The sequence below is a fragment of the Saimiri boliviensis genome, chromosome 19 (genome assembly GCF_048565385.1).
Source record: "Saimiri boliviensis isolate mSaiBol1 chromosome 19, mSaiBol1.pri, whole genome shotgun sequence".
Lineage (NCBI taxonomy): Eukaryota > Metazoa > Chordata > Mammalia > Primates > Cebidae > Saimiri > Saimiri boliviensis.
The window spans coordinates 34,923,568-34,938,823 of record NC_133467.1 but is presented as its reverse complement, the minus strand read 5'-3'; the positions used below and the strand labels follow the sequence as shown (position 1 = coordinate 34,938,823).

Below are 15,256 nucleotides of genomic sequence, written 5' to 3'. Positions count from 1 at the left end.
AATAAAGGCAGGCAGGCAAGAACAAGAGATGGTCTGGGAAGCAGACTTAAAGCAAACATGAAAAGGCTTTGTTTCTTCTTCCTGCTTATTCTGAGTTGGAGTTTCAAAAGAAGTTTGGTATAATGATGAGTTTTGGTTTTGGTTTTGTCTTTTTTGGTGGTGGTGGTAGGTATGTGTTAGTTGCAACTAGATTCATCTATGTCTCTTCAGGAGTCAAAGGACATGAAAGTGAGAGTGTCCAGAATGTTTTGGGTGGGACTGCACAGGTTACTTCTCTGGCCGACTAGGTTGATCTGCATGCCTTCCCAGGCAGCAGAGATTTTATGTTGGATTGCAGTGTATTGAGCACTTGCACCCACCCTTATATAAGCCACACATTTCTCTGCTTCTTCCCCTTCACCTGTACACTCCTCTGCCAAGAAACTAGGGAAAGCATTCTGTCAGAGATGTTTTGGAGCTGAAGTTTTTCTTTTGTCTCAGAGCAAACTGCAATAAACTCTGGCAATAACCAGTTCCAGGAAGTGCAGGAAATGACACACATCCCCACCGCAGCAGCTTTTGTTCAAAAAACCGGGTGACTTCATGATATGATCGTGTGTGCTGTGGAATATATGCACTGAACCAAAAGCTCCTCATGAGTTTTTCTGAAGCAAAGATTATTAGACAAAGCTAAAACGGTTCAGTAATTTTGTCTCAAGGCCAACTCATGTTGAAAAGTTGATTGGATAGCTTTGTACAGCGGCAGGATCACAGCCAATGAGGCATGATTATTGCTAATTGAAAACTTTTCCCAATACCCTGGCATTGGCAATTTTTGATAGTCTCTACGGAGATTGAACTTCAAAAACAAAAGTTGATTGTAAATTTCTTTTCTTTTCTTTTTGAGATGAAGTCTTGCTCTGTTGCCCGGGCTGGAGTGCAGTGGCATGATCCTGGCTTACTGCAATCTGTCTTCCGGGTTCATGTGATTATCCTGCCTCAGCCTCCCGAGTAGCTGGGATTACAGGCACCTGCCACCACACCCGGCTAATTTTGTCTTTTTAGTAGAGACAGGGTTTTGCCATGTTGGCCAGGCTGGTTTTGAACTCCTGAGCTCAAGGGATCCACCTGCCTCGGCCTCCCAAAGTGATGGGATGAAGGGCATGAGCCACCACGCCCAGCAAGATTTCAGATTTCTATATGAGTTTGGAAAAGGGATAAAACTACCAATGACTTATTATTATTTAGTCTACTAAATTTAAATTTACTATTATTTAGTCTACTAAATTTACTAATTCCTTCCTTTTCTGAATTCCCATAACATTTCTAGTTTGAAGCTATAACTTATTACATTACGACTGATCTCTAGTTGTTTTATATATACAAATTTTATATAAGCTCCAGAGCAGGAATTATATATATATATATATATATATATATATATATATATATATATTTTTTTTTTTTTTTTATATACAGTCTCACTATTGCCCAGGTAGTGACGAGATCCTGGCTCACTGTAACCTCCATCTCCTGGGTTCAAGCGATTCTTGTGCCTCAGCCTCCTAAGTAGCTGGGATTACAGTCACAGGCCACCATGCTCAGGTTTTTTTTTCTTTTTTTTTTTGAGACAGAGTCTTGCTCTGTCTCCAGGCTGGAGTGCAGTGGCAACCTCGGTTCACTGCAACCTCCGCCTCCTGGGTTCAAGTGATTCTTTTGCCTCAGCCTCCTCAGTACCTGGGATTACAGGTGTGCACCACCATGCCCAGCTAATTTTTGTATTTTTAGTAGAGATGGGGTTTCACCATGTTGGCCAGGAGTCTTGATCTCCTGACCTTGTGATCCACCTGCCTCAGCCTCCCAAAGGGTTGGGATTACAGGCATGAGCCAGCGTGTCCAGGCTTTTTTTTTTTTTTTTTTGTATTTTAGTAGATACGGGTTTCACCATGTTTCTCAAGCTGGTCTCACACTCATGAGCTCAGGCCATCTGCCCGCCTCCACCTCCCAAAGTGCTAGGATTACAGGCATGAGCCACCATGCTGGCCCATATTCTATATTCCTCTGATATTCTATATTCCTTTGAATCCTCCACAATTCTTTTAAATAGCGCTTAATGCATGGAAGAGGCTTATAATTAATTCACCTGAAATTCTATTACCTATTCTAACAGAGGTTAGAAAATGGAATGCCAAGCCAGGCACGGTGGCTCATGCCTGTAATCCCAACACTAGGAGGCTGAGGTGGGCAGATTACTTGAGATCAGGAGTTCGAGACCAGCCTAGCCAACATGGTGAACCCTGTCTCTACTAAAAGTACAAAAAATTCGCCAGGCGTGGTGGTGCACACCTGTAATCCTAGCTACTTGGGAGGCTGAGGCACAAGGATCACTTGAACCCAGGAGGCAGAGGATGCACTGAGCCAAGATGGTGTTACTGCACTCCAGCCTGGGTGACAGAGTGAGACTGTTTTGAAAAAATAAAAGTTAAATAGTGAGGACAAAAAAATCCACTCCTGGGCCAGGTGAGGTGGCTCAAGCCTGTAATCCTAGCACTTTGGAAGGCTGAGGCAGGAGGATTACTTGAGAGTTCAAGAGTGCAAGATCTGCCTCTACAAAAAAAAATGTAAAAATCAAGCACAGAGTGGTGGCACATGCCTGTAGTCCCAGCTACTAAAGAGGCTGAGGCAGGAGGATCACCTTAAACTCAGGAGTTTTAGGTCACAGTGAGCCATGATCACACCACTGCACTCCATCCAGCCTAACAGACAGAAGGAGATTGTCTTTTTTAAACCAAAACAGGCCGGGTACAGTCTCACGCTTATAATCCCAGCACTTTGGGAGGCTGAGGTGGTGGATCACTTGAGGTCAGGAGTTCAAGACCAGGCTGGCCAAATTGGTGAAACCCTATCTCTACTAAAAATACAAAAATTGGTGGGGCATGGTGGCTTGTGCCTGTAATCCCAGTCCTTTTGGAGGCCAAGGTGGGTGGATCATCTGAGGTCAGGAGTTTGAAACCACCCTGACCAACAAGGTGAAACATCTCCAAACAACAAAACAAAAAACCAAAAAAATACAAAACTTACCTGCTCGTGGTGGTGCGCATCTATAATCCCAGCTACTCAGGAGGCTGAGGTGAGAGAATCACTTGAACCCAGGGAGCAGGGGCTGCAGTGAGCCCAGATCACGCCACTGCACTGCAGCCTGGGCAAGAGTAAGACTCTGTCTCAAAACAAAACAAAAAAAACATTTGTTTAATGTCCAGACTACGTCCTCTCTACCAATACTGGTGACCATTTAGACTAACAGATATAAAACGACCTTCATGTAAAATATTATCACTCTTTCAATTCTCATTTAGTATGTTTACTTCTAACAGCTTTAAGTAACCCTTGTCAGGGAGCAAATGTGCTGTCATTTTCCATGTGTTTTTCCTGTCTGCTCCTAAGAGGTGATTTCTTCAAATGAAGGAGGACTCCATGGCATGCTCTCTAGCACTTGACACAGGTGTTTTGTACCTAGCGGGCATTCAAATTTTTTGAATTCGTATTTTCCAGAATGTAACATCTCATGGCATGTTTTTCTTAACCCTTCTGCAATGATTCCAAAAATTCTACCCACTGATAGGTAAGTAAAGGAAAGCCCAAGTTGTTTAAAAGTTTTGTATTATGTCATACAAACTGTCTTCACATACAAGTGCATTAAAAAACTTTTCCCTCTTCCTCCTCCCCAAACATCACAGTAGACCAGTTTTTGCTAATGTATGACAAAGTTGAAACATATGTCCCCTGTGAATTCTAAACAGCTAATTCTAGACACTGACATCTGGATCTTATAATTTACTGGTCTGGTGTGGACATGAACAGTTCCACTGCCTTTCAACTTATCCCTGAATTTTTCTTTTCAAAGTTCTAGGCAGTAATTAATTTTAATGCCCTTGAATTTGATAAAGCTGATTACTTAGAGCTTATAAATTAGCCTCACTTTATATGACACTAAGAATAGAGCTATGACTTATGCATATTATACCTGTCAAACTACCTAGCACCTCCAATAGAACTCTTCAGTACTAATGGATGGACTAATTAATACAAGGATTTAATATATGACAGGGATAGTCTTAAAAACACCTATTTGTTATTTTCCTTATATATAATCCAAATTCCCTTCTATCCTTCTGGCAATATTCTCTACTGCCTGACTACCTTAATTATATGGTGTTGGCCAGGTGCAGTGGCTCATGCCTATAAACATAGCACGTTGGGAGGCTGAGGCAGGCAGATCACAATGTCAGGAGTTCGAGACCAGCCCGGCCAGTATGATGAAACCCTGTCTCTACTAAAAATACAAAAATTAGCCGGGTGTGGTGGCGGGCACCTGTAGTCCTAGCTACTAGAGAGGCTGAGGCAGGAGAATCACTTGAACCTCGGAGGCAGAGGTTGCAGTGAGCTGAGATTGTGCCACTGCATTCCAGCCTGGGTGACAGAGACTCCATCTCAAATAATAACAATAATTATAATTATAATTATTATATAGTGTCAATTTCTTGCTTGGGCCAGGTGGTGGCTCATGCCTGTAATCCCAGGAGAGTGGGAGGATTGCTTGAGCCCAGGAGTTCGAGACCAGCCTGGGCAAAATAGTGAAACCTCATGTCTATTAAAATACATATATATATTGCTTAATGCTAATAAAAATTCCCTAGGTCATTAGTAATAAGCTATGGCATTAAACTTAAAAGGCACTAAACCAGTTTAAATGTAAAACATTCTCAGAATTGCACTCTATTTTTCTACTTTTTGATGCTTTTCCAAAGTGCTATAGTTCCTGTGAGATTTTTGTCCTGTACAGAATCAAATTCTAGGTCTTTCATTTTTGGATGGCTTGAGTACCATAAAGCATGATTTATTTGGTATCAAAAATGTTTCCAGGAGCTTCAAAAGGGACCACTACTCAGAGCCAAAAAGGTTCCAACAGTCACTTTTCTTTAAATCTAGAATATTTATCATGAGTTTATAAAGAAAAACACAACTCTGTCCTACTTCCTCTAATAAAAATGGAAAATATTAAGATGAGCTGCGTGCTTATCAAGAGGTGCTACACAAAGTCATCTTCTTAGTTTCATGTTGACACAAACATTGCTTCAGTGACATTTAATATTCAACATGTGATACATTACTCTTAGCACTTTTGCACTCTCCACATATAACAAGGTCAGTTATCAAAACAGTCCTGATCTTAAAACAGAATTCACTACCAATATTTAAAGCTATTTCTTCCTAGGACTACAGTTTCTCAACAATGCACAGGAAGCAAAGTGGTATTCCCTTAGGATAAACTTGGTCAAGGCTCAGATAACCCTGAGGTGAACTTAGCAAAGTCCTTGTAAAGAAATCTTCAGATGAGACGCCACCTCTGTGAATTTTAAAGCTTTAAGAGTGACCCATTAAACAGAAATAGATTTTGTTAGAGCACTGAGTCTAGTGGTTGTCCACGTCAATCACGAGACTCAGTGCTGTAACAAAAGTCTTTTCTGGGTAAAATTTGACCCAAACCCCTGATGCCTCTTCTGTATGGAAAATGCAATCAGCGATGCAGGCCCAGAAGAAAACCATCTTTCCCCTCTAGGCTCTTCTACAGAGCACAAAGTAGGAGGAGGCAATTAATATACACATGTCAGGTGTGCACCTGTGGGGAAAAAATTCACCTGTACAAGGCAATGACTGACCCAACTGCAAATTTTGATTGAACAAGTTTAGTAATACAGTTATGATTCTCAAAATGTCTATCTTTGCAGGCAAAAAAAGAAAACCCTGAAATGAGGAGTAAATTAACTTCCTAGGAGAAACCTTCATCACATTTTATATGCTTCTGTCTGTTCTCACTCATCCCAGTGCATTTGGGTAAAATGCGCACTTCTTAGAAAAGCCAAGTTTGTACTGAGAATACTGTTCTGAGCCTACCTTTTTAAGTCCCTGCAAACAGCCCAACTTTCCCACATCTCACCCTCCACAGTCTGCAACAGGAGGCAGCCCCACAGTAGCTGCTGAAATTTGGCACTGATCTCATTAGTCCCGATTTCCCTACATGATTTTTTTTCAGTCTCTAGGAAGCATAGTGTGAACAGAAGAGACTGAGGTCTTTCTCTGGGATAGTCCCAGGAAACTGAAATTGAAGGATAATGTGGAGTTCAGGGCAAAAAACTTGCCTTGTGAACTTAGTCAATCATACATGGTATACATACATATTCTCCTGGGTATAAACAAATTTACGTTAATTAATATCAGCGCAAGAGAACCCAAAACATTGGTAGATCAAATTCTAATGTGACAATTTAAAAGCAGACAGTGCTCCACTGGGTTAATAAATCATACTTAACAGACAATACTTTAAATACTGCATCATTAAAAACTCCTAGTAGGCATGTCCCTCTTATCAGTTACTTTTAAAACAAGGGTCCTAACAGGAGAAAGAGCGAGCACCATGCTCATTACTGCAGGTTACTGGACTGCTTTGAAACAGCACTGCAGTTCACAGATAAACACTTCACATCTTCTCTTCAAGTCACTGAATCTTTCTTCTTCCGGAATGGTGATTTCAGCCTCTTCCATACACTGTTTTTGGGCTTAGATTTTTTCTCCATGGCCAGCACTGCTTCCTTTTCTTTCCTACGTATCTCCCGTACAAGGGCATGGAAAACATCATCAATGTAGTAGCGGTATGCAGCAGAGGTCTCAAAAAAGGGACAGCTGAATTCTCGGGCCAATGCTAATCCTTCTTCCTTGGTGACCTTTAAAAGCAAAACATGAGAAAAAGTTGTCCCAAAACCTGAATGCACCACCACCTTAACAGAAAGCTTCTCAACTCTGGAGGTGTTCAAGCAGATGGCACTGATTTTTATAATTCTGGGAGGCTAGATTACATGACTTCTAAGGTTTCTTCTGCCTTCAAATAATATGATTCCATTTCTTTTTTTTTTTTTTTTTTTTTTTTTGAGACGGAGTTTCGCTCTTGTTACCCAGGCTGGAGTGCAATGGCGCGATCTCGGCTCACCGCAACCTCCGCCTCCTGGGTTCAGGCAATTCTCCTGCCTCAGCCTCCTGAGTAGCTGGGATTACAGGCACGCGCCACCAGCCCAGCTAGTTTTTTGTATTTTTAGTAGAGATGGGGTTTCGCCATGTTGACCAGGATGGTCTCGATCTCTTGACCTCATGATCCACCCACCTCGGCCTCCCAAAGTGCTGGGATTACAGGCTTGAGCCACCGTGCCCGGCATGATTCCATTTCTAGTCTATTTTTGAGATATTTTTTGGAACAGAAAATAGTTATCTTTTCTATATTTAAATTATCTATATTTCTAAATTATCTATATTTGATATAATAGATATCAAATACACAATCTTTTTTTTTTTTTTTTTTTTTGAGACGGAGTTTCGCTCTTGTTACCCAGGCTGGAGTGCAATGGCGCGATCTCGGCTCACGCAACCTCCGCCTCCTGGGTTCAGGCAATTCTCCTGCCTCAGCCTCCTGAGTAGCTGGGATTACAGGCACGTGCCACCATGCCCAGCTAATGTTTTGTATTTTTAGTAGAGACGGGGTTTCACCATGTTGACCAGGATGGTCTCGATCTCTTGACCTCGTGATCCACCCGCCTCAGCCTCCCAAAGTGCTGGGATTACAGGCTTGAGCCACCGCGCCCGGCCTTAATTTTTGTATTTTTATTAGAGACGGGGTTTCACCGTGTTGACCAGGATGGTCTCGATCTCTTGACCTCGTGATCCACCCGTTTCGGCCTCCCAAAGTGCTGGGATTACAGGTGTGAGCCACCGCGCCTGGCCTACAAAAAATTTTTTTAAAAATTAGCTGGGGCTGGGCACAGTGGCTTACAACTGTAATCCCAATACTTGGCAAGACTGAGGCAGGTGGATTACAGAGTCTGAGGTTTGAGACCAGCCTGGCCAACATGATAAAACCCCATCTCCACTTAAAAAAAAAGAAAAAGCTGGGCATGGTGGAGGACACCTGCAATCCCAGTTACTCATGAGGCTGAGGCAGGAGAATCGCTCTGGACCCGGGAGGTGGAGGTTGTAGTGAGCCGAGATCATGCCACTGCACTCCTGCCTGGCCGACAGAGTGAGACTCCATCTCAAAAAAAAAAAAAAAAAAAAAACCTAGCTGGATGTGTGGTCCCAGCTACTCAGGAGACTGAAGTAAGAGGATTGCTTGAGCCCAGGATGTCAAGGCTGCAGTGAACCATGTTTGCACCACTGCACTCCAGCCTCAGTGACAGAGCAAGACACTGTCTCAAGGAAAAAAAAGAACAGCTGGGCACGGTGGCTCACACCTGCAATCCTAGCACTTTGGGAGCCTGAGGCAGGTGGATCACGAGGTCACAAGTTCGAGACCAGACTGGCCAACAGGGTGAAACCCCATCTCTACTAAAATACAAAATTAGCTGGGCATGGTGGCGGGTACCTGAAATCCCAGCTACTCAGGAGGATGAAGCAGGAGAAATCACTTGAACCCAGGAGGCAGAGGTCGCAGTGAGCCGAGATTGCAGCACTGCACTCCTGCCTGGGCAACAGAGTGAGACTCTGTCTCAAAAAAAAATTTTCTTAATAAAAATAAAGAAAAAAGAAAAAGAAACACAAGGGAAGGGAGATACATACTTACACTAAAATATTGAAAACTCTTAGGAGCCCATAATTGATATATCTAATTACAGATATTCCATAATTTCTACTTTTGGACAGTTAGGCTGTTTCTCATTTTCTGCTACCATAAACAGCTTTGCAATGAACATGCTATATATAAATCCCTGAAATTTTTTTCCCAATGGGGATTAACTGAGAAGCATGATGAATTTGACTACTACCAAACTACTTCCAGCCAGGTGTGGTGGCTAACACTTGTAATCCCAACACTTTGGGAGGCCGAGGCAGAAGGCTCACTTGAGGCCAGGTGCTCAAGACCAGCCTGGGCAACGTAGTGAGATTCTGTCTCCACAAAAAGTAAAAAAATTAGCCAGGAGTGGTGGCACACACGTGTGGTCCCAGCTACCCTAAAGCTGAGGTGGGAAGATCGCGTGAACTGGGGAGGTAGAGGCTGCAATGAGCTGTAGTCTCAATCTCACTGTAACCTCCACGTCCCCAGCTCAAGGAATCCTCCCACCTCAGCCTCCCAACTAGCTGGAACCACATGTGCACGCACCACCATGCCCAGCTATGTTTTTTTGTATTTTTTTGTAGAGATGAGGTATCGCCATGTTGCTCAGGCTGGTCTTGAACACCCGAACTCAAGCAGTCCACCCACCTTGGCCCTACAAAGTGCTGGGATTACAGGCATGAGCCATCTCACCCAGCCTGATTTTCTATTTGAAGGCAAAAGAATCTGTAAGCCAAGAAACGAAAATGACTTATTACATAAGATTATAGACAGTATTTTCTTCTCCATCCTCACCTGTCTTAGCTGTTTGAGGTCTGACTTGTTTCCCACAAGAACCACAGGTGTATCATCAGTACGTCGAACTCGATAAATAAGCTGTTTAAACTCACGAACTTCATGGAAACTTCGACGATCCGTGATAGAGTAACAGATAATAAAGCCTTCTCCTGCCCTCATATACTGGTCCCGCATGGCTGTAAACTCTGCCTATAAGGAAATAAGGGTCATTATGTACTGATGCAACCTAGCACTACTACACACACAATTAGCTATTTATTTCAAATTTTTAAAAATGCATGTCAATTACCTGCTATCCTGAGTCAGAGTGCATGAAAAATTAAGAGAGATAAACTAGTGATCTTCTCTGCATAGGCCTTCCCTTCCCCTTTACGAGAGTAAAAAAGCCTTTACTCATAACATTATGGGATTTAATACCTGTCCAGCTGTATCCAAAATGTCCAGATTGGCAGGCTCATCATCAATACGGATCCTGATTTTATAAGCATCTTCTACAGGAGGGAAGAAAGGTGTACTATAAAGTCACAAATGCAGGAAGAAATGCCTATTTAAAACTCATTTTACAAAGTAGTAGATTCAACTCAAATTCGTTAAATGCCCAAATTTTCTCAGGAAGCATGCCCAGCCTAATTCACTATTTTCTAAATAATCGACAGTTTTGTAATTTCTCTTTTCTGAAAGCAAATTTCTTTATGCATATTATTATAGTAACCTTAGAAAACACCACTCAACATTTTATTCACTTAACAATTGCTGTTTACATCTCAATGTATTTCCTTTTAACATTTTTTTCTTGAATTCTTGCTTCTGACTCTTCCTCAAAGATGAAGAGCCAACTAAATCGATGCTTCTCATAATTCATTAGGATTCGTGTGTTGCGAAATCTACTTAATGGGCTGAGACCAGCATTAAAATAAACAAGCAGAAATTTAATAAAAGTAGAAAATACCAGAGTGTGCCGGGCGCGGTGGCTCACGCCTGTAATCCTAGCACTTTGGGAGGCAGAGGAGGGAGGATCACAAGGTCAAGAGATCGAGACCATCCTGGCTAACATGGTGAAACCCCGTCTCTACTAAAAATACAAAAATTCGCTGGGTGTGGTGGCATACGCCTGTAGTCCCAGGTACTTGGGAGGCTGAGGTGGAAGGATCACTTGAACTCAAGGCGGAGGTTGCAGTGACCGGAGACTGTGCACTCCAGCCTGGCAACAGCGCAAGACTCTGTCTCCAAAAAAAAAAAAAAAAAACCAGAGTGGGTCAGGTACGGGGGCTCTCAGATACGGGGGCTCTCATGGCTGTAATCCCAGTGCTTTGGGAGGGCAAGGGGAGATCACTTGAGATCAAGAGTTCAAGACCAGCCTGGGCAAAAGAGCGAGACCTCATCTCTACTAAAAAAAAAATGAAAATAGCGGGGCGCGGTGGCTCAAGCCTGTAATCCCAGCACTTTGGGAGGCCGAGGCAGGTGGATCACAAGGTCAAGAGATCGAGACCATCCTGGTCAGCATGGTGAAACCCCATCTCTACTAAAAATACAAAAATGAGCTGGGCATGGTGGCGCGTGCCTGTAATCCCAGCTACTCAGGAGGCTGAGGCAGGAGAATTGCCTGAACTCAGGAGGCGGAGGTTGTGGTGAGCCGAGATCGCGCCATTGCACTCCAGCCTGGGTAACAAGAGTGAAACTCCGTCTCAAAAAAAAAAAAAAAAAGAAAGAAAATATTAGCTGAGTGTAGTGGCACAAGCCTGTAGTCCCAGGTATTTGGGAGGCTGAGGTGGTGGGAGGATCACTTGAACCCAGGAGGTCCAGACTGCAGTGAGCCAAGATCACACCACTGCACTCCAGCCTGGGCAACAGAGTGAATCCATGTCTCAAAAAAAAAAAAAAAAAAAAAAAAAAGAAAGAAAAAGAGGTAAGTAAAGTTACATAATATTTTAGTTACATATACACATGTACTTGTGTATATAATTTAATACATATATATGCACACATTCATATACTTTTTTTTTTTTGAGACAGAGTCTTGCTCTGTTGCCCAGGCCGGAATGCAGTTGTGTGATCTTGGCTCAATGCAACCTCCACCTCTTGGGTTCAAGCAATTCTCCCACCTCAGCTTCCTGCGTACCTGGGATTACAGGTGTGTGCTACCACACCCAGCTAATTTTTATTTATTTATTTATTTATTGTATTTTTAGTAGAGATGGGGTTTCACCATGTTGGCCAGCATGGTCTTGAACTCCTGACCTCAGGTGACCTGCCCACCTTGGCCTCCCAAAAGTGATGCGATTGCAAGATTACAGGCATGAGCCACCACGGTAGGCCTTGTATGCTTTTATATCTCTACTAGTTACAACATAAAGTTTTTCTGAGTTTACAGCCAGAGTTTGAAACCAAATGCACTAAACTATAAACTCAAGGAGAACAGAAACTGCATCTTTTTTTTTTTTTTTGAGACAAAGTTTCACTCTTGTTACCCAGGCTGGAATGCAATGGCGCGATCTCAGCTCACCACAACCTCCGCCTCCTGGGTTCAGACAATTCTCCTGCCTCAACCTCCCGAGTAGCTGGGATTACAGGCACGCGCCACCATGGAAACCGCATCTTTCTGTTCACCACTGTACCCACAGGCTAAGCAATGCTTGGCACATAACAGAAACTCAGGAGACCTAAGTATGTGCTGTTGAATCAGATAATATTGTCAGGAAAGTAGTTAACTGGGGGAAAACTGATTAAGACAGATAATTTGGGCTGGGCATGATGGCTCATGCCTGTAATCCCAGCATTTTGGGAGGCTGAGATAGGCAGATCACGAGGTCAGGAGTTCGAGACCAGCCTGGCCATTACAGTGAAACCCTGTCTCTAATAAAAATACAAAAATTAGCTGGTCATGGTGGCAGGCACCTGTAATCCTGGCTATTCAGGAGGCTGAGTCAGGAGAATCTTTGAACCCGGGAGGTGGAGGTTGCACTGAGCAGAAATTGCGCCACTGCATTCCAGCCTGGGCAACAATGCGAGACTATGTCTCAAAAACAAAAACAAAAACAAACATAACTCTTAACAGGAGACGAGTATTTGAGTTTTACTTTAAAGAAAGGAAAAGATGCTTCTGGAGTTCTCAAGTAAATGATCATAGGCCCTAAATTCATTTTATTCCTAGAACTCCCACCGTAATTTGAATTTCTGAACAATGTTCTAAATTTGATATAGTACATGAAAAAGTCAAGAACTTCTATTTTTCCCAATCCCTGGAATCATCTACTGTGTAAAATGACCACATCCAAGGCTGGGCCACCAGAAAACATTACTGGCTTTGTGGGAAACAGAGCAGCAGAGGCCTGACCCAATGGAAATCCTTCCTAGAGAACTAGGATCATGGCAAAGAGTGTCACATACTGAAAATAATAGCAGTATAGCTGACTTTCTGTGCCCTCTCCCAATCCCATATCCATTTTTCCTTCGTATTAGAATATAAACTCTTAGAATCAAACCTGCTTCCTTATGGTTTAGGAATGACAGTAATGTTCTTACTCTTTGTAGAGACTAGCAATTAAAAAAACAAAAAGGCAAAGCAAACAAAATGACTTTTTTACTCTACTAGTGTTCTGCATCAAGAGTTAAGGACTATCGGCCGGGTGCGGTGGCTCATGCCTGTAATCCCAGCACTTTGGGAGACCGAGATGGGTTGACCACCTGAGGTCAGGAGTTTGACACCAGCCTGACCAACATGGAGAAACCTCGTCTCTGTTAAAAATACAAAGTTAGCTGGGCGTGGTGGTGCATGCTTTTAATCCCAGCTACTTGGGAGGCAGAGGTTGTAGTGAGCTGAGATCCTGCCATTGTACTCTAGCCTGGGCAAGAACAGCAAAACTCCATCTCAAAAAAAAAAAAAAAAAAAGTTAAAGACTATAAAAGACAGGAGGGCCGGGTGCAGTGGCTCATGCCTGTAATCCCAGCACTTTGGGAGGCCGAGGCAGGCAGATCATGAGGTCAGGAGTTCAAGACCAGCCTGGCCAACACAGTGAAACTCCATCTCTATTAAAAATACAAAAAATTAGGGCCGGTCGCGGTGGCTCACGCCTGTAATCCCAGCACTTTGGGAGGCCGAGGCGGGCGGATGACAAGGTCGAGTTCAGACCAGACTGGCCAACATGGTGAAACCCCATCTCTAAAAAAATAAAAAAATAAATAAATAAATAAAATACAAAAAATACAAAAAATTAACCGGGCAGTGGTGGTGGCAGGCACCTGTAATCCCAGCTACTCAGGAGGCTGAGGCAGGAGAATCGCTTGAACCCGGAAGAGATCACGCCACTGCACTCCAGCTTGGGTAACAGTGCGAGACTCTGTCTCAAAAAAAAAAGAAAAAGATGTGGGAGAAGGCATTACTATACGATGAACTTAAGATATAAGGAAGCAAATGAAGAGCTCTAAGTGCAAGATGTCCAGGCTCTGCTCATCTGGGTTGTAAGAGTTCAGCAGGCTGGCTCTACTTGTTTTTCTGCTTCCTTTTGTGGAAGTTCAAACCAGCTGACTCACAGTTACAGAGTCAGTCTCAAGTCATGCCCTTAGAGAAGTGACAGCAAGAGAAGGCTTCGCTGAGTGGCCTGTATACAACCATAAAAAAATACAACAGAGAGAGTTGTCCCATTAATGTTCAATAAGAGACAGAGACTAAATAAAGATGGCTTATGACATACAGAGTTAAGTCTGGAAAAAAAGAAATATTCACTTGCTTACCAACTGCTGATACCCTTGTTTCTAAATAAATCAGAATTAGACTCCAAAACAAAAAAAGCCTCAAAATATAGTTAGAAACCATTGATATTCATTAAGATATTTTTATGGGGTATATTTGGAAACAGTGATGATCTGACTTACCAATGGTGGGATCATGATCTTCTGGGAATCGGTGACTGATGAACTGCATGGTCATGGCTTCAACACAAGAAATAAAAGTCAAATCCTCACAAAGGTGACCCATAGAGAGAATTTTAAGTATTAACACTGCAAGATAGCCAGCATCCCATCTGGTCATTTAAGTACTTTTCATCCATACTTCCTGTCAAATGGAAAGTGTTACCTACCACTCTTCCCTACGCCACCAGCACCCAGCATCACTAGTTTGTATTCCCGTGAGAGCCCAGGGGGGCTGCTGCAGCCGCTACCAACAGGGCGAGTTCCAGAATCCATTGTCCTCTTGGGGCCTTCCTGGGCTGCCCCGAGGAAAAGCCTCCTAGAAAAGGAGGAGGAAATGCTTAATCCAGGATGGAGACACGGCGGCGGTCCTCAAGCCAGTGCCTTACCTTTCCATACATCCTCTTGCTCACCACTGCACCCTTTCTGGTGGCTCTAAGAAACACCCCACATCTTCACCCTCCCTCCTAGTCAGTTCAGTCACATGACACATCACAGGTTTTACTTTTTCCAAAGAGAAACATAAAAAGATACAAAGAAATTTAGATCCCGGCACAGTAGGGACAAGGAGAAGGTTTTGGGAAGAAAAGGATTCGGCCCCTTAGGCCACAGGGGTCCTCTCACGTCCGCGGTACCCGGAGGTTCCACCCCCTCCCCATTCTCCTCCGAGCCCAATCCCGGCCCCCAGCTGCTCCTCCGCCGCCAGACTCCCCACCCCTCTGCCTCACAAGCCGAGGCCCTGCTGCTCCTGCCGGTCAGTGGGGCCTGGAAGACCACGGCCTGTCGGGTCACCCACCTCGTCTTCCTTGCCCCGCAGAGGATCCAGTACTGACCTGTGACCCCTCCCGCAGCTGGGTAAGATGGCGCCACCGGCGCCCGTCGCGGATGGAGGGGCAGGGCCACCCCATGACGCCC

The 15,256-nt window shown here is 43.6% G+C and overlaps 1 protein-coding gene and 2 pseudogenes across 3 annotated transcripts; 1 reads left to right on the top strand and 2 right to left on the bottom strand.

Moving 5' to 3' along the window:
• Positions 1 to 5,586, bottom strand: part of LOC101040175 (large ribosomal subunit protein P1 pseudogene) — a 16,343-nt pseudogene extending 10,757 nt beyond the window's left edge.
• On the top strand, positions 728 to 833 carry LOC120360305 (U4 spliceosomal RNA; annotated as a pseudogene).
• On the bottom strand, positions 3,623 to 15,256 carry RIT1 (Ras like without CAAX 1). Of its 3 annotated transcripts, none has more exons than XM_010348422.2 (6): positions 15,175 to 15,256; positions 14,512 to 14,660; positions 14,306 to 14,362; positions 9,851 to 9,924; positions 9,431 to 9,622; positions 3,623 to 6,761 (listed from the first exon to the last, which is right to left on the bottom strand). In XM_010348422.2, the coding sequence occupies exons 2-6, from the start codon at positions 14,615 to 14,617 to the stop codon at positions 6,531 to 6,533; spliced, it is 660 nt and encodes a 219-aa protein (XP_010346724.1). In that variant the 5' UTR covers positions 14,618 to 14,660; positions 15,175 to 15,256; the 3' UTR covers positions 3,623 to 6,530. The 3 variants fall into 3 exon arrangements, with proteins under 3 accessions (XP_010346724.1, XP_010346725.1, XP_010346726.1); XM_010348423.3 differs by having other exon boundaries at positions 15,138 to 15,219; XM_010348424.3 differs by lacking the exons at positions 14,512 to 14,660; positions 15,175 to 15,256 and adding an exon at positions 15,138 to 15,158.

What these genes read in the sequence shown, in the direction of transcription:
- RIT1 (XM_010348422.2), bottom strand. Translation starts at nt 14,617, where the DNA reads ATGGATTCTGGAACTCGCCCTGTTGGTAGCGGCTGCAGCAGCCCCCCT. An exon ending in AGATCATGATCCCACCATTG is followed by an intron (nt 9,925 to 14,305) that starts GTAAGTCAGATC and finishes TCCCTCCTGTAG; the next exon opens with AAGATGCTTATAAAATCAGG. An exon ending in TTTTGGATACAGCTGGACAG is followed by an intron (nt 9,623 to 9,850) that starts GTATTAAATCCC and finishes ATTTCCTTATAG; the next exon opens with GCAGAGTTTACAGCCATGCG.